Here is a 27,774-nt window from a genome sequence, read left to right as displayed (position 1 = left end):
GACACAAGCAGCGAGGAGAGGGAGAAGCAGGCTCCCCGCCGAGCAGGGAGCTGATGTGGGACTCGACCCCAGGATCCTGGGATCACGGCCTGAGCCGAAGGCAGACGCTCAACCACTGAGCCACCTGGGCACCCGGCTAATAACAATATTTAAAGATTACCTTGTAGAAATTTCCTGCTCACCTTGATATCATGCATGTAGTATTTTCTGGAAAAGACAGAAATTCCCTGTAAACCCTTATTTAATCTCGCCAATTCTGATGAAGATACATTTATAGTGAATCATGGAAATTTCTTTTATAATCTCATGTTTTACATAAAAACGGTTCCCCTTTAGTACTGACCCAGTTCCAATGGGCCAGATCCTAATTCCTTCTGCTTTCAAAAAAGTGGAAGCCCTGCTAAATGATTTCCTCTGGATTGAAATACATTAAAATGGAATAAATCTTTGCATCCAAACTCATATTTTCCCTCAGATACCAAAGTATAAAGACACCAGGCTCAATTTCTTTTAAATTATTTTATTTTTGTGTAAGCTAAAAGGAAATTTACACACTGAAATCTCAAAAGACCTTGGGCATGCACATTAACCTTGTCAGAGGTTCTTCTACGTGTCTTTCTTTTTTCCATAGGAATTTCCCCAAACATTTAAAACCCATAGTTTTTTTCTGTATATACAGCCTAAACCATAGCAATCTATGATTATGTCATTTTACACTGTGCAAAATCCTCAAAAAATAGTGGTACGCTAAAACAAAAAATCATTAACAAGTAAATTTCATTGTAAGACATTCATATAATTTGGTCCTTCTCCAAACCAAACTGATTTAAAACAGACACAATCTCTTTAAACCCCTCCAATCAAGTTCTGACAATGATCCACACACCCTATAACAAAAGAGCAATCGATAAAGTACCTTGCAAAAGGTCAAACAGCAATATGCCAGATTGAAAAGATTAAAAAAGAGTGCAAAAATGTTAACAAAAAGCCAGATCTGAAACAAACCCACCACACATAAAATTGGGAAGAAAAAAAAAAAAAGCTAAACAGGGACTTTGGAGCTTATTTATGATAGCAAAAGTAATTCAACATATGATATGAAAAATTAATAGAACATTCAATGCAATCTGAAAAGACTGAAGGGGATTTCACAGACAGTGGAGATTTGAGTTTTTAATTTTCTTTTTTTTATTTCAAAAGTTTTGTAAGAAGGACACCACCAGTGTATTTCACAAAGACATAAATGTATACACCCCAGCAACACAAAAAGAATAAATCTTCAAAAATGTTCACCCCCGATTATTTACATTTTTTTTCTAATATAAATTTAGGACTTCAGTATGTAAATAAATATACATTACTATGTATACCTTTCTAGTGCGGCTTACCAACAAATCAGCTGAACTTTTTTTTTTTTTTTTTTTTAATTAGAGCAGGTATGCTTTTGATGGTAGGTAAGGAAGGGCTGGAGGGAAGGAAAAGCAACTGAAATTGTCCAATCCACATCAGTTATCCATCCGCTTTCTCCTGGGACCTTGTGGAAGGTGTTAACGTGGCTGGGAACATCAACACCTTAGCATGCATGAACGTTAAGTCCGGAAGGCTAGCGATCACCTTGATGGCTTCTTCACTCAGGTGCTCTTCTCTTTTCGGTTTCCTAAGGACAAATGAAAAAGAGAAGTGTGTTGACGGGACTCTGCTGTAAGACAGCAGGGAGAAAATCCACTCTCAAGGTAGACAGCGGCCTGTGGGGACTTCTCTGCCAGTTCCTGACCCCGTAAGGAACTGTGTGTGCTTCTTGCGCCAGGTACCACTCTTCCGAAGATGCATCCCCATTTGTGTATGTGCATTACAGCTGGGCGTGTGCACACATACACTCGCATGCACCTAGGTACAGCTCACAGATCTGCTTAAGGCTAGAAGCATTTACCCGGGCACACTTTTAAAATGTTGCTAAACAGAAATATCATGCTGGAGCCCTAATAAAACTTCACCCAACTGGATTTCCCCCTGAACCCCACTAAACTACCAAAATTACTTCAACATAAGTATGTCTGGCACAAGGTCTTGTAAATCATTTTAACCTCAGGCGTTCTTCATCCCCTCCTGGGGAATTCCAGGAGAGGAAGCCCTTGGCTCAGAAACGCCCAGTCTCAGCCCTGCTGGGACACTGACAGCAGGTCCGAAAGGAGCAGCACAGGAGCTGGTCACAGGTGCTGAGAATGGACTTAGGCAGGAAGTGCTCAGGGAGAGGGGAAAGCTCAAAATCCTTGGGCTTCTGTAGACGAAGTAGATTTTACTTGCTGGCCCCTGATATTAGAGGTGAGCACTTCAGGAAGAACCCCTTTTACCCAGGGCTTCCCAGATGGTGAGCTGCGGAAATGTCAAGTGAGCCTCAAATGTGGCTCAAGTTGAGCACATGACTGTAAGCCAACCTTTTTGCCAGGATGTTAAATATATTGAAAGAATAGTTGTAGTCATTGAGATATTAATTTTAGACCAAATTCTGTTTAAAATTGTTGATTCTAAAAAGCCCAATTCTCTTTTATGGTAAAATAGTTGGTCCTATATTAGGTGTGACACAAGTTACTTCTTCCACCTGAATTCTTTGTCGTTGGAATGGGGAACAGGAAGTCAGGAGATGAAGCGAGAAGGGAAGGATAGATAACAGGCTTTTATTTCATATCTAGGCTTTTCTGTTATCACTTTTAAATTCAGGCTGAAATAAAAAGATTTAATAGAATGATGGAAAAATCAAACATCACAATTTTAAGACCGAAGTTCTTCAATGAGGGGTGGGCTTTAGGCACACTGAAACCATCAGATCAACCAATACTCAGTTCTAAGGTTTCTCAGAAGAATGGGAGAGCAATCCAGTATTTTCTGCTTAAAATCTACAATTTTAATTGCATTTAAATGGTGGCAAAATTATTAGGTGGATGTTTGATGAAGAAAAACCAGAGAGTTCATTTTTAGTCTCAAAGTGAAAGACTGGGAGTGTCTGTATAATGGAAAGAGATCAAGACTCTCACCAACGGTCAATCTTCGCATCACTACTGAGGAGTCACCAGGTCACTATGCAACTTCTGATGCGGTACAACACCTGTGCTGTATTCCAGCCAAAACCTTTCTTTCGAATTCATCTAATTTGTGGATATAGTTTCTAGCTTACAGGAAATGGGGGGAATAGAGAAACATATTAAATACTACTTGAAGAAAGCCAACAGATAAATCCAGAGATTGGGACGTTCTGCAGGACACCTGGACATCTTTAATAAGCTACTGTTAAAACTGAACACAAACAAAAGGGTGGGAGGTAGATAAGCCAGGTTAAAGGAGGCTTAGAGGCTGAAACAGCCAGGTACAACAGTTCCCTGCTTTGAGAACTGGTATTGAGGGGACATCTGAATATAGCTTTGGTATTAGATGGAATAAAAATGCACTGAAGTTGACAGATGGAGATTACAGACTGCAAAGGTAAGTTCATTTCGGTATGGACTATAAAACCTCATTTTTGGCTAAAAACCACACATATGGATATATTTGCATAGCAAATGATCTGAAAGGAGTTATACAGATCTGAGTGGTAAGAATGTGAAACTGAGTTTTAATTTTTTGTATTTTCTAAGTTTCTATATCTTATCGCTCCTATAATGATAAAAGTTATTAAAAAACAGTAACAAACAGGGGTGCCTGGGTGGTGCAGTTGGTTAAGTGTCTGACTTCCACTCAGGTTATGATCCTGGGGTCCTGGGATGGAGCCCTGTGTTGGGCCCCTGCTCAGAGGAGAGTCTGCTTGTCCCTCTCCAGCCCAGTTGTATGTGCTTGCTCTCTCTCAAATAAACAAAATCTTAACAGAACAAAACAAAACACAGCAACAAATAAAATTGGACCTAAATGGACTTTCTCATTTGTGGAATGCAGTTGGGGTGTGGGAAAGGAGAGCAAGGTAGAAGCTTATACCCAAGAAATGGTTAGTAAAGATTACTCTAGATGTTCTACTAATGGCCTTACTTTAGAAGCGCTATTTAGAGGCAACAGGAAATTGAAAAAAAAGTTTACAGAGTTGATAGTTTGTGTATTTATCTGTAGTCACTGTGCACTGATGTGATCTAGTTTTCTTGGACTATAAGAAGAAAATTGAGGAGAATTTAAAAATAAAAAGTTGTATCATGAACTTTTCTCAAATCCAAAAGCAGTGACCTAATTTTGATTTACATTCTCATTAGCTAAGATTTATCCTTTTTGTCGGTGGAATACAACTCAGAATCCAGAAACAAACCCATTATTTATGGAAAACTGATTTTCAACAAGGGTGCCAAGACCATCGATGGGGAAGAAAAAGAGTCTTTTCATCAAACAATGTGGGATATCCACATGTAGAAGAATGAAGTTGGACCCCTATCTCACACCACATTCAAATATTAAATCAAAATGGACCAAAGACCTAAATGTAAGAGCTGAAGCTATAAAACTCTCAGGAAAAAACCTAGGTGTAAATCTTCCTGACCTTGATGTAGACAATGGTTTCTGGGATGGCTGTAACCAAAAGTCAGACAATAACAAGCCTTGGAGAGAATGTGGAAAAACTTGTATCCTTACATATTATTGGAAGAATGTAAAATGGTGGCACTACTTTGGAAAACAGTTCAGCTCCTCAAAAAGTTAAACATATCGATATTGTATGACCCAGTGTTTCACTCCCAAGAAAATGAAAAACATTTGTCTACACAAGAACCTGTATATGAATGTTCACAGCATTAGTCAGAACAATCATAAAGTAAAAACAGCCCAAATATCCATCAACCAATTAATGGGTAAGCAAAATGTGGTGTAATCACACAAAGGAATATAATGTAGTCATAAAAAGGAATGGAAAATACTGATACACTGAATAGCATGGCCAAACTTGAAACTGAAAACACACTAAGAGAAAGAAGCCAGGAACAAAAGGTCAAATACTGTATGATTCCACTTATACGAAATAACAAGAATAGGCAAATTACTGGAGACAGAAGGCAGATTAGTGGATGTCAGAGGCTGGGAAAAGTGACAGAGAGGGAGTAACTGCTAATGAGTATGGAGTTTCTCTCTGGGGTGATAAAAGTGTTCTAGAATTACATAGTGGTCATGGTTGTGCAATGTTGTCAACATACTAAAAGCCAATGAACTGTATACTTGAGAAGGGTAGATTTCATGGTATGTGGAATATATCTCAACTAAAAGCTCAAAAAAAGAAAGATGTACGTATCACTTTTGGCAATGAGTCGTTCAGCTTGAATAAACCTGACTTGGAGGTTTGCCACTACTAACTGGGTGGCCCCACTGATTAGGATCAGGAGGTAATTTTTCTCTATATTAGAAAAGGTAAAGCAAGAAGAAGGAACTATTTTATTTTTTAAAAGATCTTATTTATTTATTTGAGAGAGGGAGTGCATGAGAAAGGGAAGGAGCAGGGGGAGGGGCAGAGGGAGAAGCAGACTCAATTCGGAGCAGGGAGCCCGCCGAGACTTGATCCCGGGACTCCAGGATCATGACTGCAGTCGAAGGCAGACACCCAACTGAGTGAGCCACCCAGGTTATTTTAAAACTAAGTTATTTTAAAACTAAGAACTTGCATCTCTTTTAAGAAGTCACTTGTAACAGCTTGTGTCTGGAAGGAGATGAGCACATGTACTTCTTGCATATGCATCAAAGGCACTTAGAAAAGAGTATGTCCTTTTGTTACACGCCACCTTCCTCTGCCTACAGCGCAGCTTCTTAACCTTGTGGTGCGCCCTACAGTCACCCTACCTTCTGTGTGTTGTCAACAGTCAAGTTTGCTGAGCTTTGCTTTCTGTAGTTTTATTCAAAAACAAAAAGAAAAACAGAACAAAATGTAAAAGTAACAAAGACACCAAAATCTCCTGAAGTGATGCATGCCATCCACCTTTTTCTTCCCTGTACAACTGAGAATCATTCATGGAGACATTTTACAGTATTACCTTCTAACTTTAAGACTTGTGAATATCTGCATTTCTTACCATTTTCAAACAATTCCTCAAAACAAAATACAGAGTTGGCAACTCATTTTCTTTTCAATTTGTTGTGTTTTATTTTTTTAAAATGGCTTTTTTTTTTAAATTTTATTTATTCATGAGAGACACAGAGAGGCAGAGACACAGGCAGAGGGAGAAGCAGGCTCCCTGTGGGGAGCCCGATGTGGGACTCAATCCCAGGACCCCAGGATCATATCCTGAGCCAAAGGTAGATGCTCAACCACTGAGCCACCTAGGTGCCCCTAATTGGTTGTGTTTTAAACGCAAAGCTAGACAGATACTAGAGAGCAATTCAATGCCGTTACAACACTAACCTTAGGATACACACAATGATTCTAGTACACTCTGTAACAGTACAGAGTAAGGGAAATGATGAAGATAATTTCTTAAAGTGATAGGAGTTGTTCAGGTTGCCTGGTGTACAGGGGATGTTTCAAGAATGAGTAAAACAACAATTAGGAGAGCAAGCAAGCTGACAATGTGGTGTACAGCTCCTCCTAATGGCACAAAGACTAATTTTCATCATGGGACTGGAAACTACCACAATTCATTCAGTCAGATAGCAGAGGTAAAAAAGTAACAAAATGGTACAACCGTCTTTAGAAAAGGTTGTCCTAAAAATGGCAGGGGAAAGCTCAAACAATAAAAGCATCAGTACTTTTTTAAAAAGTCAAATGTGCAGTAGCTTTGGCTATTGATGCATTTATAGAAAAAATGGATGAGAAATTTGTATGAGAAGATTTTCGATTTGAAAATATGATTTGGAGACAGAAAAAAATTAGGAAACAAGCAAAAATAATCCACAGAGGATTCATTTGCAAATAGGTTCACTGAATAGGAAGCTTTCCTAGTGCCAGGAGGCGTTACCACAAAGAAACAGGAGCAAGGAGAATGACAATCTGTGGTGTGTGCATGCCATAAATTATTCTAGGGAAAAGTTAAGGAGACTCATAATTATGAAATAAGTAAAAATGCCTTTTCATAATTATAAATAATAATACATATCTGTTTAATGAATGGATATTTAAGAATACAGTTTGAAAGGCAATGTGATAATTCAAATCAAAGTTTTAAGGCCAGTAAGCATTTATTATTCATAAGAAAAAAGGGCTTTTTAATTTTTTTTTTTTTTTATGATAGTCACACAGAGAGAGAGAGAGAGGCAGAGACACAGGCAGAGGGAGAAGCAGGCTCCATGCACCAGGAGCCCGACATGGGATTTGATCCCGGGTCTCCAGGATTGCGCCCTGGGCCAAAGGCAGGCGCCAAACTGCTGCGCCACCAGGGATCCCCAGAAAAAAGGGCTTTTTAAATGGATGTTTTTCTACAGAAGAAGTGATTCAAAAGATAAATCTGAATCTGACCTGGAGGCAGAATGGATTTATTTAGGAGTAAGGCCTATAATACTTTTGCCAAAGCGAGCAACTAGCAGGTATATATTTCCACTTGAAAATGCTGATGAATAATGGATTTGAAACAACAAAGATGGTACCCCTATCAACCAGTATTTGCTATTGCAGTAGTGATTTCCTGGTTCACAATGACTACCTCTTATTAGGAACTGGCCTATTCTTATGGCTAACGTGTCAAAGCAGTAAGCATGGCTTACTGTTCCAGTGCTAAATTATGTAAAACTAAAGGTTTCCTGAATCCTGAGCACAGGGGCCCAAGTGACATTCTTTCTGTCTGGTTCCAACACTGCTTTTCTATAAAAGTCATGCTCCTAAAAGGCCTCCCAGAAAGCTTGGCAAAGCAAGGCTTCACATCCCAAGTCAGAGGTGCTGCACATTAGCAATAATGCAGAAAATAAAATAGTAGCCATCGCCTACTCCATCTTAGGTCAGGAGTAGCAAGATTAGCTTAAGTGACTCTGGGAGTATGAAAGTGGGTTCCCACAGATGATCCTCAGTGGTTATGAAGGGAGAGGGACTGTTTCTACAATGGCTTATGATCTCAATACTTAATCAGAATTCTTCTCCACAAAGTTTACGGGGGTGGGGTAAAAAGAAAACCACATCTGTCAGCCCTTCCCAGCCTCTCATGAAATAGCTCTATTCTAATAGAGTTCACAATTAAACATAATTTGATAACTGTTTTCTGGAATGAGGCATCATTTATTGATTTTTATAAATACGAAGTGAATTTTAATACAATATATTGAAATACTGTCAACTTACTTGCTTTCCCATTAGAGCTGTTTTGTTTAACACAGAATTCAAAGCAAGGTGTAATGAACACTAGCTGTTTACCTGGTAGATGTGCTTGTCTTCTCTACTGTGGACATGAGTCTTGCAAATGCATCCGTCACTTTTAGGCTTGAGGTGGAGATTTCCAGCTTAGAAGTTGTTAACTCATACAACTCTGGATCCACACCTTATAGTATAAAACGACAGTCAGTGAGGGCAAGTTGCAGTGCGTTACTCAATCAGCCATGATCCAAGATGCAAAAGGCACTCATTCTGTAAACATCTGAGTCTTTTATGAGCACAATAGGTCTTTAGACTGCTGTAGTATTGCATTTGTTTTTAAAATTATAGATTTCACATTTCAGAATTTTTATAAAGTAGGAAAATACTTTTAGGATCTCACTTTGGTATAAATGCAGCCTTAATTCATCTAACATTTATGTAGTAGATATGCAAATACTTCTAAAATTTCTATCTGCTATAGAAAACTCAATTTTGGGTTAGTTAGCAATATGAAAGTTATCATTGTTGCATAGAGAGCACACATGATTTGTTTGTTATATGATACTTCAATGTTTAAATGGACTGATAAACCTCATTTTTGAAGTTTTCTCTCCCTCTACACGTTTGTAACCATTTTACCTCCATTACACTTTCTTCCACACCAAAAGATTCAGAAGCTAATCTAAAGTCTCAAATATGGTAAATGACTTGGTTAAATATATTCTGATGCCCTGAGGACACGAACTATTACTCAAAGCATCAAATTAGTGCTAAAGATAAATTATATACCACATGTTCTTTCTTCAGGTCCGAAGTAGGGAGGGTAAAATATTCCCAGAAAAACTAATAAGAGCACTAATGTTAGACAAAATGAAAATTGTCTCAAGGATTACTTATATTTCTATGGTCTCATATCCAGTCTGGTTTTAAGGAAATCAAAATGAAGCTGATTTGTTAGCTTTGATTGGACTTCACTAAATATACATATATATATTTTTATATTTCCCTTGGATATAGATTTATATTAAATAATAATGACTACAAAAACACTGAAACGAACAATTAAACATTTTTGACTCAAGCTCAACTTTAGTTAATAGAGACTCCGATTAAAAAAATCAATCAATCCTCTACTCTCTGTGGTACCAGCAAATTACTTGAGATAAAAAGTTTAGTAGTTTCAGAATATAGCAGAAAAGCAGACTATAAGGAACAATGTCTTATACTTTCATCAATCCTTACTTATTATTTCTCTGAAGATAGGAGAAAATCATATATAAATGTAAATATTAATGTTATTTACAAGCTTCTTTTTAAGATATTTTAAGGCTAAGAAAGTCAGGAACTGCCTTCTATTAACCAACTTTGCAGATAACTAGCAGATGTAAACACAGATCTCAGATGTTTACAGAAATCAAACAAGCAAAAGCAGCTTCCACAGTTATCATGTCCAACAAGGGAGGAAGGCTATAGAAAATGTTTGTTGACTCTCCCAAGTTCTTAATATTTCATTAAGGTACAATTTCAAAATATACTTAATGAGGTCCTTTATTTGTATCTCTGTAAGTATATAGGTTTCAATTAAAATCTAAAAAATTGTAGATGCCTATAAGGAACGAAATGAACCAAAAGTACCTCCTTCCTCCACTTTATGAAAGGTTAGATTTCAAGTAACCACAAAATTTAAGCTGATGTCTAATATAAAATGCAGAATAAACAACTGTATTCTGACTGGCAACAGAAAAGTGGTAGTAAAAATTTGGTTGAGTTTGAAAAATACTGGCCACTTGGCTGTCAAAGAATAAAGTGGGAGATAAAAAAAAAAAAGACAACAAAAAACCCAAACTCCCTAGCCCAAAACAAAACAACCACCATCACCAAAGAAATAAAAAATAAAATTAAAAAAAAAATAAAGGAAGGTACATGATACCGTGACTATTTTATATTTTTCAAAAACAAGATAACTTACTCTACACTAATTATTGGAGAGTAATTTTTTTAATGGAAGAGTTTGCTTGTTTTTTTTTTCTCAGAACCTTAATGAGGCATAGTTTAGTTACATAACTAAAGCTAGCCAACCAAGTTCTATGCCAACCTCCTAAGTCTCACACACAAAATAATTAAATAACCGCAAGCTAAGACAAAATGACTTTCCCAGAAACAAGTCAGAAAAAGTGCAAGCAAGTGGTGAAATGGAATACTGAGAAAAGTGCTGATACCTGTAGCCTGATGGTAAGTTTTAACAAAACCCAATAGCAATAAAAAGAAGCCAAAGCAAATTTATAGTAATCAAGTTTATATAGCGGCTAGAGCATACTAATGAAAATATGGAACAAAAATATTTAAAAGGTTCCAAAATAATGAGGACTGCATTTGAGCATGCTAATTTCACTTCCATTACAGCTCTAAGCCTCTGAAACCACTTGCTCTTCTGTGTGTATTTTGAGCCTGGTTATCACGTAAATTCTGTATACTTATTTGTGTTCTTAACGGAGTTTGAAATGTAACCAAAAATTGAATTTAAACCAGGTTTTAGGTGTCCAAAAATAGTGACCTCATGTAAATTATAGTACAGTTCATGACAAAACAAATCTGAGAGCAAATTAAAAATGGGAGTTTGGTAATTCATTCTTGGGAATATGGTAATAAGGAAACTGATACACAAGTTTTTGTTGTCTTTTTTTCCCCCAATTAAGTATTAAAAACAGCTAATTAGGCTCACTCCGGTCATTCCATAGCTCAAATGTATTTTAGAAGTAATTTGAGTAAATAGTAAAATATCATTTTGAAGTCAAAACCAGACAGATTGGTTTTTTATCTGCTTGCAAAATCTTGGAAATAATGAAAATGATAACCAGGGGCTTAGATTTGAGAAATCCAGTCATTCTATCAAATGGCCTTGGAACTTCCTCATAGCAGGATCAGATTTCAATAACCATATTCTGGAGAAAGATGTTCAGGGTTCCAGGCCCACCCTTATCTGACTTTTATGGTTTTCCCCATTTCCCACCATGGCTCCTGAAGTGGGTGACAGGATATCAAGTGGAATAGAACAAAACCAGCAAATTCTCAGGAACCAGGCTGGCTGTGTAACTGGCTGCTAGAGGGCACAGACAGGGATCCTTGCTACGCATTCTGGGCATCAGCATCTATATAGCACCCCAACAGCTATCCGGTGATCAATGGGCATGATTACCAGATCACAAGGTGGGATGACAGGGACTCATTAAAATCATATTGAATAAAATGTAAACATAAAAATGCCATTATATTTTAATCTTTTATTCAGTTAAAAATGACAAAGTACATTAGTCCTTTGGTCAATAAACTGAACTTCGCAGGGCTGAACATTAATTTAACAGGCACTCCATTAAGTTTTAATTTCTAGTTTTTAATTTCTCATAGCAATTATTTTCTACTATGACTTCTGTAACAGTTTTTTTTTTTTTCTCCATGAAAAACTAACAGAATACTTTCTATTTAAGGGCTACATAAGTTCTATGTGGGACCTATATATAACTTAGTGCTAGACTCTAACATTTTGGAACCTAATTATACATTTAGCATTAATAAACAACTAACTGCTAGAATTTGTAGAGGTTCTATTATTACAGGCACTACAATGTAAAGTCATCTTTGTATACTAAAATATCCTTATATTTCTAAACCCGTATTTTTTTTAAATGACTTTACAGAATATGCTTTTAAAAATAAGCATATAAAATATCACATTTTCCACTTACAGGAAAAAGAAAAAAAAACCCACAAACAAACCTTGCCTTTAACTGGCTAAAGATATTAGGGCTACTTTATTCCTAGAAACTACTTTCAGCTCTGAATAGTACACTGAGAAAGCTTTCTTTAAAACATGTTTTACAGAAGTCATTTGTTATAGTCAGATACTAGAAAATAACAATAGATAAAAGAAAAGTATTAGAAAGATATTATAGAGAATACAACTACTTGTTTCCTTGTTTATAGGAAAGTCAAGTGATGTGGTCATGCTTTTAGTAATTAAACTAGAATTGTGGTTTTAACACTCTGCTGACCTGGGATTGTGGTGCTGCTGCTAGAGCTACTGTCATCCACGGGCCCAAAGAAATCAAGGTTCAGAAGAGTGGAACCTCCACTAGCTTGAAATTCAGTGACCGTGTTGGTAGGCAGCCACACAGAAGGTAAGCCAAGGGAGGAGGGGTTATGTGTAAAAAGGGGTAAGACACACACTTGAACATGCAGGTTATAATTAGTAGTCATTACATATTTTAAAATCAACATTAAAACAATGTGTACAGTATTAGTTTTTCATTACTAAGGACATTTCTAAAGTAACAATTTAATAATTCAATGTACATTTTCTCATGTACAAAGTAAAAAATTTAACACTTAGTAAGGTTTTAGTAAGGAGTTCAGTTCTTTCAATCAAAACTCAAAGCCATACCAGAAAGACCAAGGGGAAAGTGTACCCGTTAAAGGGAAACAATACTTTAATCTCAACCCAACAGTAAATCACTGTACATGCCCAAATCAACCTTCCATGTTAGTAATGTTGGTTTCAAATTAATGATTTTTAAAAAGTGACAAAGTTGTCAGTTTCAGGACACGCACCAATACATTAACTTGGTTTAAATTAAATAACATTAATAAGGACTATCATTACTGCCCTACCCTGATGTGCAACCTCAAGCTGTACTGTTCCCCTTTAACTCTGAAACAGTAATCAGAAATAGTATACATTTTTAAAGAAGTTGTTAATAAAAAGCATGATGATTTGACTGAATATTCAAGACACCAGACAACAGCAAAAGGTGCATCCAGGCTTTCCTTCAGCACTGTTATTCAATTGGATGCTTTCCAGATCTAGGACCCCCAGTCTAAGGCAAAGCTGATGGAATGACGGGTGTTTTAGACAATGGCTCAAATAACTTATGAAGCATAAGGAATAAGGATAATTGTATCTTAGGGTCCAATCAAAATTTGTGGTGTCAGCACACTGGAAAACGAGCATTTTGTGTCATTTATTTTAAAGACCCACATTACTAGGATAAGTTATTCCTTTTCCAGGATTTTCTCTTGAAGACATGAGAGAAACCAATTATTTCTAGAACTACCTACTAGTATTTTGAGATAAGTTTTAGAAAAGGATCATGAAAATCATTCATTTTCCATTTGCATAAGTGCTCTATAAAATATTATTAAATCTGAAAACTACTTTGAGTCAATAAATATGATCTATTTGCACACTGTTTTTGGTTATATAATTGTGCTTTGTGCTTTTTTTAAGCAGCCTCTAGCCACAAGACTTTGCATCCAAGAAAATTCCATAAATTAAAACTACAGGAATAAATTTCAAGTAAACTGGTTCTACCTAAAATATCATTTCAACTACTTAGATACTTGTAAAAAATAAAGAAGCTTGTTTTTGACTTAAGATAAAGAAATTAAAATTTTACCTAGCTACTGCTACCTACTTATGTACTTAATACTGTTTAATAATAGTAACAGCTGTTTTTTTTTTTTTTGAGCAATTACTATTCAGAAAGAAAGCCTGAATTTCCAAAGATAAGAAGTTATGTTCAAACAAAAAAGGAAATCAGCAGAGAGAAGTTTGTCTGAACTTTGTAGCTTTCTTAACTCTAGCTCTGGTGCTAGAGGCTCTACGGAGAGACGTACCATCTAAAGGGTTAGTAAGGCCACTGCTACTCCAGTCAAACTGGACGGGTGGTAGAGACTCCTAGAGTTGAAAACCAAAAAATCAAAATTAATCAGTACAGGCTATAGCAACATAAAGAATCCTTAAAAAACCAAAAACAAAAAACAAAAAAACCCCAAAAAACAAAAACTATTATAGCAAGATCATTAGGCAATAAAGTACCTAAAGACAAAATTGGGATAATTTACAATTTCAGAAGGTTACTTAAAAATATGAACACAAACTGAAACTGAAAAATTGACAAAGTACAGCTTATTGGTAATTTAAAAAAAACTCTGAGAAAAGGAATTCACTTTACATTTTCAAACAGATTTTTATGGACTGATTCAAACAGATTTTTATGGACTGATTCTATGTCAAGATTTCAATCTATTCTCAAGTTATGATCTAAACTATTGGCTAGATTATAATACAGATATTTAAAAAAATCACTAACTTTTTTCACTAACGAGTGATCTACTTTATATTAAATGACTAGCCACTTAAAATTTCTGAGGACGGTCTAATGCAATAGAGAAGGTACTATATGAAAATAAGGAGATCGGCATTTTTCAAGACTAAGTAACTACTAAATAACTAGTTATATGACCATATCTGGCTTAACTTAGTCTCTTTGCATATAAAATAAGAAGGTTTAGTCTAAGGTCTCCGGTTCTTTACAATTCCCCAAATTATAAAGAAAATTACAGGATAGAAACTACATTTAAAATTAAAAGAATTTTTAAAATCAACTTCTCCAGTTTAGAAATTACTTATAGTCAGCATCAGAATTTAATTTTTAACATACTTAAAAGCATAATCAGAGTTCCATTTGACTATTTTGGGTTTTTAAATTTTGTTGACTGCCAAACACATAAAGATAAATTGAGCAAATGATACAAGATGGAAGGTAATACAAAACATTTAAAAAATGATCACTGACTTATTTTAAGAACAATCTTAACAAGAAAAAATCTTAACAAGAAAAAAATCTTAACAAGAAAATCCTGATTTTCTTTTTTTATTTTGGGGATGGTGTTGACAACATTTACTGAAACAACCTGTGTTCTGATAGACTCTTAATACCAAAACGTTGCTTTTTTTTTTTTTGGTTATTGCTTACCACTATGCTTTATTGTAAGGTAGGTACTATTAAAACATTATATTATATTAGTGTATAGATAATTGCTTGTTCCCTATAGGAAAGGAGCATGAATTGGTTATTTTTGAAAGTCTAATCCCATGATATTATAATACAATTGTCTTGATAATTGGGATACAAATGACAGGCATGTTACTATACGCATTTAGTCTTCCCTATATCAGGTTAGGACTGGAGGTTGAGGAGGGAGGTATAAACAAAGCAAAATCCTCACATTAGTGGTTGCCAGAGGGTTGGGGATAGCTGGGGGTGGGGAGGTCTATTAAGAGAGTTCTTTATGGTGATGGAAGAGTTCATGTATCTTCATTGTGGTGGTGGTTTTACGAATCTACCCACATGACAAAATGACATAGAGCTATACACACATACTGTAATCAAGTCATATCTCTGGTTTTGATATTGGGCTATAATTAAGAAAGATGTAATTAGGGGGAGAAACTGGTGAAAGGTACAAAGCATCTCCTCTGTACTATCTCTGCAACTTCCTGTGAACCTATAATTATTCCAAATAAAATAAAAAATAATGTTGGCGAAAATGTGATTTATAACTTATCTGCACGATTAATAAACATTTAGAAAAGATCTTTGTTAGCTGATCTCAAAAACAAACAAATGAAAAGCTCTAAGTATCCCAACAGATTCAACTTCTATTATTCTACTCAGAGACCAGTGAAAGAAACCTTTACTGGTTAGACAACACCCAGGATGGACAACAACCAGGTTGATGCACTAACAAAATTTCTGGTTAAAGAAAGCAAAGCTCTTTCATTAACATGTTTCATCTAAACGATGTCAATTAGCTGGTTGCTTAGAAATATTTCAATGATTTGCTGGAATTTTAGATTCTCATACAGGTATGTGGCATTTTGAAAACATAGCCAATATTATAATAACGAGGTACTAAAACACGAGTCAATATTTAGTGGAAATAAGACAGAAGTAAAACAGGAGACGTTAGCAATTATAAGCTAACTAATGGCACTGGTGAGGAGGGCTACTTAAAGAGAAAGCACTGAATGAAGCACTAAAACAACCTCAAGCAATGTGGTAAAAGTGATTACTGCAGCAACTAAAAGCACAAAGGAAGAAAAGGTCATAATAAAGAGAGCAAAAACACTATCAGTTAACTAACTGGCATCTAAATAAAAACTTGAAATAAAAAATGAAAGAAGAAAATTAAGTACATTTACATTTATCCCTAAATATTTCATGGTTTTGTTGCTTTGGCAAGTAACATGCTTTTTATTTCAATTTCCAATCACTTGTTTTTAGGATATATAAAAATATAGCTTATTTTTATATAGTGATCTGATATCCCAAAATCTTGCCAAATTCACCTATTGGCATTACCATGGTTTTCTGGTAAATTCACTGGGATTTTCTATGTAGATGATCATGTCATTTGTGAATGACTTGTGTGAAAGACAAAGAATGCCTATTAAAAAAAGAAATGAGCAGAACCCACCCCACTCCCCCAAACCAATGGAGGCTACAGATCAGAGGCATACATCATTTAGCCTTTCCAAATATGTTCTCTTAATGTAAAAAGAGAGAACAATGCCATATAATCATTTTTCCTTTCTTCTAACTTTAAAATTCTGATTCACAAATGGAACAGCCACATCAAATGGCCTAAGAGGATATTTGCTAAGTAGTGACTAGCTAGATAAATAACTGCTGGTCAGAGAGCTGACTCTACTCAGCAGTGGATAAGATGTGGTTGACGTACTGATCTTACTAAGAGGGGAATCAGTAGCAGCACCGTGAATGATGTGACCATGAAATTCAGTGAATGAAGATTTAAAAACAAAACAACAAAAGTATCACTACTGCTTTTTGCCCATAAAGCTATCTTTTCAGGTAAAAGTATCCTGGAAAAAACACCAGGAACCGTTGTTAGTAAGTCATCCAGCTCCTAAACAAGAGATGCAATGGTTACAAGAGTAATAAGTACAAACTAATTGGAAAAAAAAAAAAAACAACCCACAGTAAAAATTCAATGGATACCAAAATTGAAACAGGACAGACAGAAGAGAAAGCAGATATCATAATGAGAATTAAACAATAATGTGAAGTTTGAAAGTCACTGTTAGTGATGGCGCTATAAAAACATAAAAGCAAGATTTAGTGTATGATTGACCAAAAATAAATAAATAACTAAATAATTAGGTATTAAACAGATCCTTCCTGACATATTTTGCTGAACTGCCAGCACTGAAGGCTATGGCTGTTTCCTTGGGGTATTATGACTAATGGGAAGATGTAGTGTATTACTGCATGGCTAAAATAGAAAGTAACAATAATATATACAAGCCTGCCGAAGAATAGTGGTAAGAAACATCGCTTTATAGAAAGAGAATCTTACAATGCATTTTAGATGTTTTTAAAATATTTTAACTTGATTCAGGGGTATAGAGCCAAGCAAAGATCATACAGTCTGGTGAAGAAGATGAGGTACCTCAGCACAAAATCCCGACATGTATAATGAAATATCCAGTGTAATTGTGTGTATGTTAGAATGAAGACCTAGAGGGGCTCAAGCTGATTCAGAAAGAAGTCTGAACAACAACTCCCACTGGGAAATATTATTTTGGTTCCCAAAAAAAGTCTAAAAGGGAAAGCTAATGAGGATCACAAACTACCACCAAAAAAGTACAGAATGAAACTTGTTAATTCAGTACTTTGTGTATTTTTTAAAAAGAGAGGTGTGTGTACTAAACAGATGTGATTACAAAGTTTTTAAAATATAATTAGCAAGAGACCAAGTTCCATCTTCAAAAAAGTTAGATATGCTTCAATGCTGCTGAAAATATCTATACTTGTCTATCAATACAGGGACAGTAGTCCTTTGACCATAAATATAGAGACAGCAGCAGCTAAACACGTATCATGGAGCTATGACTAACCTCCATTTAATTAATACACATTAATTTCCATTAAAAGTTCCATTAAATTGACACACTTTTTTTTATTAGATCATCTAGACTTTTAGATATTTACAATTAAATTCTGTAAGGAAGACGATAGATATGAAGTGTGACTAGAATGAAATATAAGAAGTCAATTAAACCAACTAGGGGCAAAAATGACAGGTGACAGCTAACTGACAAAATAAGCAATAGCTTATGGGGCTGTAACACAGAGAAGTGCTTGGATGGAGGAGAGGAGGAGGAGGAGGTGGTGGCAGCAAGCAAGACTAGCAACAAGTGGCCTCAAATAAAGAATGGCTTCATTTTCAGTAAACATACCAGGTAGTTTGAACCAGGTAGTTCAAATTACTTTCCTAACATCTAGCACTGTTGGAATAAAAATGCTGCATAAGGCAGAAGTGGGAATGTGCTGCGGGAGAAGTAATTTTGGAATCTGCTTATGTAGGGCAGGCCTGGGAGGGAAGCAGAGAGCCAGAGAACAATAATACAAGGGCAATTAACGGAGAATAACTAAGGACAGATTCTACCTATGGAGACAAATTTGCCAAACCACCCTGCCTGTTGCCCAACCATCAACAAGGCCAGGCATTTTATGCTTCAGGCTTCCTTGCCCACTATTTCAGTGCTAGTAATGAATTGGCTTCAAAGGGATGTTTAAGTTATGCTCAAGTATGAACCACAGTGGTACACAGCAGTAATGTTAGATGTTCCTTGAAACACACGTGAAAGGGTAGGACTTTGCTTTATATCATTATTTTCTAAAGTATATTCTTCAAAATACTACTTCTACAGGTGTTATGGCCCTTTTCCCTGGTCTCTGGAGAGAAGGATCCTGTGGCCAACTAAATTTAAGAAATAAAATTAAATAGGGTTATTAACTGCAGGATTCTCTAGAGTGCTTAATGTGTGTTGAGAATCTCCGAGGGTGGTTACAGGGTATGATATGAAAACATTTCCAAACTTACTTCCCTCGGAACCCTTCTTTAATGGAACATCTCTGGGGATTAGCATTCAATGGAACACACATTTTGGGAAAGGCTGTCCATATTTGTGTGTTAGATATAACTAAAGATGATATTGAAGGTAAGAAATGACAAAGCAGATGTTTTACAAATGGTAATGTTCACTTAAAAATATTAATCTTTGAAAAAGAATGCTTAACCAGCACTGAGTCAGTTTCTAATTTGATGTGGGAAGAGTAAGCAAATTTTTTTCCAGATAAAAAAGCGAGGGGAGCAGCTTTGAAAATAAACATATTAGACTGAAAAAAATTTGTGCTTAACAGAGCCAAGGAGGTGAAGGATAAGAAAGGTAAGACAGTTTTCTTTTTTCTTAATCCAAATAATGTTTGGTAAAGGCCACATCATTTTCAACTTAAGTAACACTTTTATTCAAACTCTCAAAACAACAGTTTTTGATGTAATAAACACACCTAATTTTATTACTTTATAAAATGTGTAGGCTTCAGTAAAAACACACATTAGCAAATTTGAAGGGTTTGTGTAAATGCAGTGTTTCCCAATTATTCTGAAAATCAGTACTTACCAGATTGGTGTGTCAGTAATTATGATCATACAATGTTCAAGCTGTAAAGGATTTTTAGACATGCCTGCTTCAAAGTCTTCATTTTATAGGTAAAGAAATAGGGGCCTAGATAGGTTTAAAGGACTTACCCATAACCAGCCAGTTCTCAAATTGTGCCTTTTTTTGAAAATTAAAGATCGTTTGCTTATTGTATTCCAAGGGATATTAATATGTAATCAAAATCATGTCCATCATTAAACCAATTTTTAAAATATTTTAAACTAAAAGTTACATATTATGGGAAACACTGTGTCTGGACATATGTGTGTATACATGCATAAGTATATCAATACACATACAGATATTTTTACCTGGAATTGGTCAGATGTACATGTGTTCATTTCTGGTGACATGGTGTTTGTCTGACCAATGGAAGCAATTTTTTCTGCAGCAGATAGTGGTTTCAATGGTTCCTTGGTGGGTTCTAACATACCCTGAAAAAGGCATATTAGCTATTAGTGGAAGAGGGGGGAGAAATCAACTTCAACTTTATGAGAATGTCAATCTAGCAGAAAGTAAAAAAAAAAAAAGAGTCATTTGGAAAGCACTAAAGACAAAAAGGAACTATGCTTATATTTTGTTTGGAGACAATCTTCTAGCACTATAATGGAAAATGTTTTACAATAGTACCTTTGGAATCCAAACTTTTTGAAGCAAGACCTTGTATTTTAGATTCAATTGGTTTTAAAGTGCCTAGTTATCACTGCTACACAAAGGCATAAGCAATTTGGGATGGCAGGGGCAGGGAAGAGGCAAGTACACAGAATAGGCCCTAAGAATCCAACAATATTATGATATTTCAGAGACTGAAACTGCAGGAAAGGGCACCCTTTGTACCCATTACACCACGGTGGTGATTGGAGAAGTGAGCATTCTAAAACATGCCATCCATGATGATGATGTCTACCTGCTTCAATGTAAATTTAGTATTTGATCCTATCTCCACTAAAGGGTGGGAACCTTAATACTTAGATCTTTGGGCTAACAAAGCAGAGACACAGCTATTTCAGAGGGGAAAACATCTTACATGTTCCACTAGATGTGTTACAAATGTAATGCACTTTTTGAGTAAGAAAGGAATGCATTCAGGGTGGAGGTAGAAATAAAGAAGGAAAAAAAAACAGCAATGTGTATCAATACTCTACCAAACACTAATAATAATGGGTAATCATCAGTTAATGGCCTAAAAAAAAAAAAACCAAGCTTTAACACATTTTAAAATAATACTTGATAAACTCATGTATTTATTCAACAGACCACACAAAATCTTCCTTTACTGGGGGAAAAATATCAAAGCAGCTAAGACAGTAAGGTAACTATACATTTCTAAAAACAAGTTTTCAGGACAATCCCCCTTCTTATAAAAGAGGGCATAGGCTAACTAAAGCAATTTATAGATTCAATTCTTAACAATGCTATTTGTGAAAGGCTTTATGCCAGCAACTTGACTGAAAATAAATTCATGGTCTAACTCAATAGCTTATACATTATACAGGCTTTCTAGTGCACCCTTATCTAAAGCGACAGTGCACGCAGCCAACAATTCCCAGTTTTAGCCAACTTTTCCAAAGTGAACTATCCCACAAATCAGTGGTTCTCAAAGTGGTTCCCAAGTAGTTTTTGCACCACCTGGTAACTTGTCAGATGTGCAGCCTCACCCTTACTGAGTAAGAATCTCTGGAGGTGGTGCCCAGCATTCTGTGTTTTAACATGTCTTCCAAACATTTCTGATGCATATTAAGGTCTGAGAACCAGTGACTTAAATGATCATTTCAGCTCCTATTCCTCCAAATGAGACCAAAAGATACTAAACATCTCATTGGTTGAAGCACCATGGGAAGAATTCAGGTATAATTAAAATTGGAAACCAGATATGAAAAAAAATAAATCTCTAAATGTAAAAGCATCATAAAGATGGAAAAGGAGAAATATATATTCACTAAATCAACTTTGGTATTAAAAGCTTATAAAAAGGGTAAAATTATTACCAAGAAAGATAGTAATTAAGGTAGGAAAATAAAGCAAAAACATTGGTCTCTAACTTCTCACAAAATTTAAAGAACTGGCTAATATGCTGGGCTTACACATAAGGATTAAGTAGGTTACTGCTCCGAATGTGCCGAATCAAAACTCCTACAAATTAAATTCATACTTTCTACTCAGAATGTGACAGTTAACACCAACAATCTTTAAAATGCTACTCCTCGAGGAAAAAAGAAATACAAATAACCAAAAGTTAAAGAATGTTCTCCATTATTTTTATCACAACAGAAAAAAGTATAGGGATAATCAAGGTGTTTTGAAAATACAAGATAAATTCTATTTAGACTTATAAAGGAGAAGAAACGGATTAAAAGGTGAAGCACAGAAAACTTTTTGCCTAATTCCATAAAACAAACAAAACTACAAAAATGAAACAAAGTAAAACATTCCAATTCATTACCAGTAATTAAAGTTTATTCATGAAAATGTCTGTAAGATTAAAGAAGGTCAAGTTTCACCGCAAATTCACTTTCCCATGCACATAAAGGGTTGTATAATTAAAATTCCGTATCAAGTTATTTTTTCTTAAATATTGTATTTTACCTTATTTTGTAGTTATTGGTGTAAGAATTTAAAAATATTTTTAGTTTAAAAGAACATTTTTGTCCACCAATAACTTAAAGACACACCAAAAAACACAAACACATCAAACTTTAAAGTGTGACTGAGTCTTGATAAGGTACAGAAAGAAAATTCCTCAGTTATCCTGGGCTACCTGGCATATCTGAAAAAACAAAATTGAACATATTTTAAAAAATTAATAGAAAAACTGAGGACCAATTATGGATTGTGGCTCATTTTCAATTACTAGCATTTGGTATTCCCAAGCTTTTATATACATCCACAGCTTCACTACTATATCATTTAAAATTGATCAGAAGTGGATTAAAATACATGATATCTCAGCCTTCAGATACTTTAGCTTCCACTTTTTAAAAGCAAATTTAGAAAAGAGAAAAAAAAGGCAGAAAGAACAAGACCTCCAAAGGTACATTTTAGAGAGAATTAGGAGCACTATGTTACTGAATCTTCAATTCAAAACAAAAGAGTGTTTTTAATAAATACAATATAGAAAAATGTCCTTAAATCAAGACTTGAAAAGACTTATGAGATCTAAAAGGAAATTAATAGTTATTCATTTAATGTTTCCACACTAAATGCCCCCTAAAAAACACTTTCCGTGTCATGCCACATAAGATAAATTTTACAGAATGCAGCAATAATAAGTTTGCACACAGACATTTTTGTACTTACCAATCCTGCTGCATACATGGGCACTATAACAGGCTGCTTCTTATTACCCGTGAAGAGCTACATACATGTGTTATAGAAAAAGAACATTTATTTAGAAAATGACATGTTATACAATGAAACAGTTAACAAAATATGCTTGCAATGTTTTATTATATACACTGTGAAACATAAATAGAACAAATTATTAAACTGCTCATATGGGCTTCTGTTTTTGATATCTTAGTCCAATCCTTTCTTTTTATAGTTAACAAAAAACACTAAAACCACTTTTTCTTAAAATAAGATATATTGACTAGAGAAAAATTTAGACAGATTTATGTTTAAAAGTTGGCATATTCAGGGACTCCTGGGTGGCTCAGTGGTTGAGCATCTGCCTTCACCTCAGGGCGTGATCCTGGAATCCTGGGATCAAATCCCACATCAGGCTCCCTTCTGGGAGCCTGCTTCTCCCTCTGCCTGTGTCTCTGCCTTTCTCTCTCTCATGAAATAAATAAAATCTTAAAAAGAAAAAAAAAAAACAATAAACATTAAGAAAAAAAGTTGTCATATTCAAAATAAATTAGCTTTTAAGACAACTAATAATTATTTTTCTGAGGAACTAGCTTATCATAGCTTGATTAGAAGTGTAACAGAATTTAAAAACACTTATAGATCCACTAAAGGATTTTCCAAGGTACTAACAAAACTCACAATGTTTCGGGTGTCTATTCCCAAGGAGCACAAAAGCTTCTTGTTGCTATGGGAGCCGCCCCACTGATATCTCAAGCCATGTGCATCATGGATGTCCTGTAGCTCGGTCCACACATCCAGCAGTTCCCTGATGATGAAGCCACCAACAACAGGTTATGCAATAGCTTTCACCACAAATTCTAGTTTTAATGTGATGGTGAAATGTTATATATTCCAATAAATCTTGCATTTAACATGAGTATACAATTATTACAAATCTGAATAAAATCAACTACCACTTAGTTATTAAAATAGCTTATTTGAACTTATTTGAAACAATTTGCTTGTTTCAAATAGCTTATTTGAACTTATTTGAAACAATTTGCCAATAACCAACCAAAATTTAGTCTGTTTTTTTAAGTTGTAAAACAAAAATATTTAAAAGGAGAAAAGAAATCACTCATCCTTCTACCATATTACTAGTCATTTAATATTTGTGCTTTCTCTTTAAGTCTTGGCCCAATAACGCAGCTGCAATTATAGCATATAGAAAATTTTTTTTTCAGATTTTAACCATTTCTTCATCTACATGTATACCTTTTCAATGGCTGTGTAACGTTCAATTAGACAGAATGCATCATTATTTAATTGACCACAATTCTACAGTTTAAATAAGTTGTTTTTACTGTTTAGATCTTATTGTTAGTAAGGCAAAAAATATTTTCCTGTATTTTATGGTATGTTTTGTTGTGGAGTTGCTATATCCCCAAAATGAATCTCTTGGGGAGATTCCTGGGTCTATTTGGACAACTAGCATATTTTAAAATAACACATCTAAAAGGTTTTAAGATGGTAAAGCATAAACCTTTGTCTCCTTTTCTTCTCAGAAATCATCCCCCAAAAACCAAGAAGCAAATCATAATCTCTATCTTTAAAGAAATTAAGGGGTACTTAAAACCCTGCACTGCAAGCACTGAAGTCAACAAAGAGGGATGGAGAGACTTGTAAAGAGGGAGAGAATGTGTCCAGACATGGATAGTAATGAAATGCAAGAGAGTACAGGAATAAGAGTAACTTTGAAATGAGAAAAACAACCTAGACCATGTAACATCTAATAATTAATGGGAGATCCAGAAAGACAATGGAGGGCAGGTAACTGTCAGTACAAGAGAACTGCCCGATACTGAAACATCGTACACCTAGTACTTAGTCCAATGACCGAAAAGATTTCTATCAAGACACTTCAATTGTGAATCTTCAGAATACCAACAACAAACAATCCTAAATTATAAATTTAATGGGAGAATAGAATAAAATAAAATTTTACCACCCATGTACCCATTTATTTCTCAGGAGGCATTAGAGGATATGCTTCACCAAAATGGGCTCTTCGTGAAGGGAACTACCAAGACAACATGTAGACAAGCCTAGATTGAATCCATTCCAGATTAGAATAGGACTCCAAAAAATGGAATGGTTTGATCCTAAGTAAAACTGTACTAATAGGCTGTTGAAGGGTAGGAAAAGACTTAGTAAATGAAAAAGAGAGGCAATTATACATCCGGAGAGAAGCTCTAATAATGGACAGTGAGCATTATTTACATGATACAATAATGCAAATACCAAATATCAACTCAACAAAAAGTATAAGTATATAGAGATGATGGAGGATAGCAGATGTAAAGTCTAAATTCTCATCTATCATACTAGAAGTCAAAAGATAATATATAAAATGATGAGAATATCCATTTAGAAATATTTTTAAAAGTGTTCAAAAATGGAGCAGGGAGTTTTTTGTAGGACAATATGATTTTTTAAACTTCAACACAATGTTACAAGAACATTTTAGAACCTTGATGCTTTAAGAGAACTTTGTAAGTTGGAATATTTGAAACTAACAAATATGCATGCTATCTAAAAACTATCTACTACTTACCCACTTTCAGCTAAGGCCTCTCTTGTTTTTAATGGGAAGGTGCTTGTTTCCAGCAAGTGCTTCAGGGAAGTAACTTCCTCTTCAGTATCGGGGATAAGTATTGAAGGAAAACATGCTTCGAAAATTCGCTCCAGGCGGTTTAATAAAGCTGTCTGCATCAAAACACCCCCCAAAAGTTTATTTTCATTTCTCTAATTTTAATGATGTCAGTTTTATCATCAATACACACATGCGAGCACGCGCCTCTAACTCTGCACCCTGTTTACCACTATAAGAGAGAGGGAGGTTAACTACCAGTCAGGGTACAGGAAAACACAGGGGCATAACTACTCATAAAACAATTGTTCTAAATGATCACATTAAGTAATCATGGTGATACAGTGGTGACAAATGTAGTTGTATGCCAAGCAACATATCTGGTACTTCACAAACATTACCTTATTTAATCTATTACAGAATTCACAAAGAAAAAATTAGTATTCAATTGTACAGTGAGAAATCATTCTCAAAGTGTGAATAATCTACCCAAAGCAAAAAAAACAAAACAAAACAAAAAAAAAACAAAACAAAAAAAAACAAAAAACCAAAGAGAAACATTCAGAAAAACAAACAGGCAGCATTCATATTATTTACATCACTGAGATGCTCCCTATGATCACCCATGTACTCCAGATTTAAGAATACTTAAACTGGATGTTTATGAAAAATATTATACAGTCATAGTTGACAAAACCTTTTTCTTGAATATAAACATTTGAACTTTAAAAGCCTTTTCAAAATATCTCTGCCGCTAAAAGAACCAAAGTATGAAAGAATGTCTCAATTTTTACTAAGAAATTCAATAGCTCGCTTATCATTTTGATCTGTGTTATCTTTTAAAAATTCCATTTTTTCTTCTCTTCTATATATGGTGTGTATATATGTATTTTTTAATAGAACACTGCCTTTCCTCCACGCAAAGACTGGATATTCCCTGGAGTACTTTCACTGAGAACGCTGGCATTTTGGAGTATTTTCATTAATTAAAACTTGTTGAATTTAGACTGACATTTTTTGGGGGTACTACTAGGTTATTCTACATGTACAGCCTACAATAACATTTATTCCTACTTTCCTTACTGTATGTCAGATACATGTGAAATATTTTCAATTTAGCTCAATTTACTATTTTTTCCAATTTATTACTTAAATACCAAATAGGAATATACACTGTGAAGTTAAAGACTGTTGGAAGTGTACTACTGAAATGATACCAAGTGTACAAGGAAATGCCACATCATGGTAGTATTTCCTGCCAAGTAACCAAAACAAGTTAACGCTTGATTTCTGTTGTTTAGTATAATCAGCAAACAGGAAAATGCAAAACAAAAGGAAAAATCTTCACAAACATGTTTTCCAAACTAAAACCCCTCTTTTGGAAGCAGTATCAGAGCAAAAACTTAACACTGAATAATTAGTCTCATGGTGCTCTTCTGTTATCTCTACAAAAGTTACTCTAACACCTTCATTATATTCATGTGTGTGATATGGGAAAAGGTTCTCAGTATCAATTATGAAACCTACAGTAAAGAGTAGACTCAAGATCCCAAGGCTTGTGAAACTTGAGTGCGTCAAGGGGACCCATACTTACTTGCTTCAACAGAGGGAATGGACAGACATTACTTTTAAAGGGATCAGATAACCATCTAATTGGAAACATGATGAGCGCTGGCTCCTTCTGGGCAGGGAAGGTAAACAAAAACTCACATATGACCAAATTTTACTTCTCTGTAAATTAAAACTGAATCTCTCTTGTATCCTCTTTGTTATCCTTCTAATGGGAAAGAAAAAATATTTATCAAAGGAAGAAAGAAATGACCCCAAAACACATCCAGTTATTTGGGCAATATTATACCTAACTACCAGGTCTTAGGTATACCAGTAAGCAAATTCTCAAATCAGTGGAATGTACATGAACAAACAGAATATCACATTCACCTCAAGTCTTTACTTATTACCTAACTTTTTCTCATGGAGAATGTAAGTTACATGGAAAATTTAAAAGAAAGTTCCATTTATCTTTGTGGTTAGATATTACACTCAATTGCTTCATATATTTTCTTTAATGAAGTAAACCAGGGGTCAGCAAATTTTTTCTATACAGGGCTAGACAGTAAATATTTTCGGCTTTGCACCATCTATAAACATATGCGTCGTGTGTTCCAATGAAATTTTATTTACTAAAACAGCCAGCAGGATAGATTTGTTTCATAGGCCAGTTTGCTGACCCCTGAGGTAGAG

General features: G+C 35.0%; 1 protein-coding gene across 4 annotated transcripts in view; it reads right to left on the bottom strand.

The window, feature by feature from the left end:
• Positions 1-510: 510 nt before the first annotated feature.
• AFTPH (aftiphilin) overlaps positions 511-27,774 on the bottom strand; it is a 66,533-nt gene continuing 39,269 nt past the window's right edge. For 2 of the 4 annotated variants that reach the window (XM_055328042.1, XM_055328044.1), the window contains exons 3-10: positions 25,495-25,646; positions 23,580-23,706; positions 22,890-22,946; positions 19,904-20,026; positions 13,898-13,958; positions 12,277-12,360; positions 8,288-8,411; positions 511-1,657 (exon numbers count right to left, since the gene is read on the bottom strand). In XM_055328042.1, the coding sequence (XP_055184017.1) occupies positions 1,510-1,657; positions 8,288-8,411; positions 12,277-12,360; positions 13,898-13,958; positions 19,904-20,026; positions 22,890-22,946; positions 23,580-23,706; positions 25,495-25,646 (876 nt within the window). In that variant the 3' untranslated portion in view covers positions 511-1,509. The remainder of the gene's footprint in view (positions 1,658-8,287; positions 8,412-12,276; positions 12,361-13,897; positions 13,959-19,903; positions 20,027-22,889; positions 22,947-23,579; positions 23,707-25,494; positions 25,647-27,774) is intronic. The other 2 variants (XM_055328045.1, XR_008664814.1) reach the window with 2 other exon arrangements.

Source organism: Nyctereutes procyonoides, unplaced genomic scaffold (genome assembly GCF_905146905.1).
Source record: "Nyctereutes procyonoides isolate TBG_1078 unplaced genomic scaffold, NYPRO_anot_genome, whole genome shotgun sequence".
Taxonomy (NCBI): domain Eukaryota; kingdom Metazoa; phylum Chordata; class Mammalia; order Carnivora; family Canidae; genus Nyctereutes; species Nyctereutes procyonoides.
The sequence above is the reverse complement of the archived record's forward strand: the minus strand, read 5'-3'. Positions and strand labels throughout refer to the sequence as shown.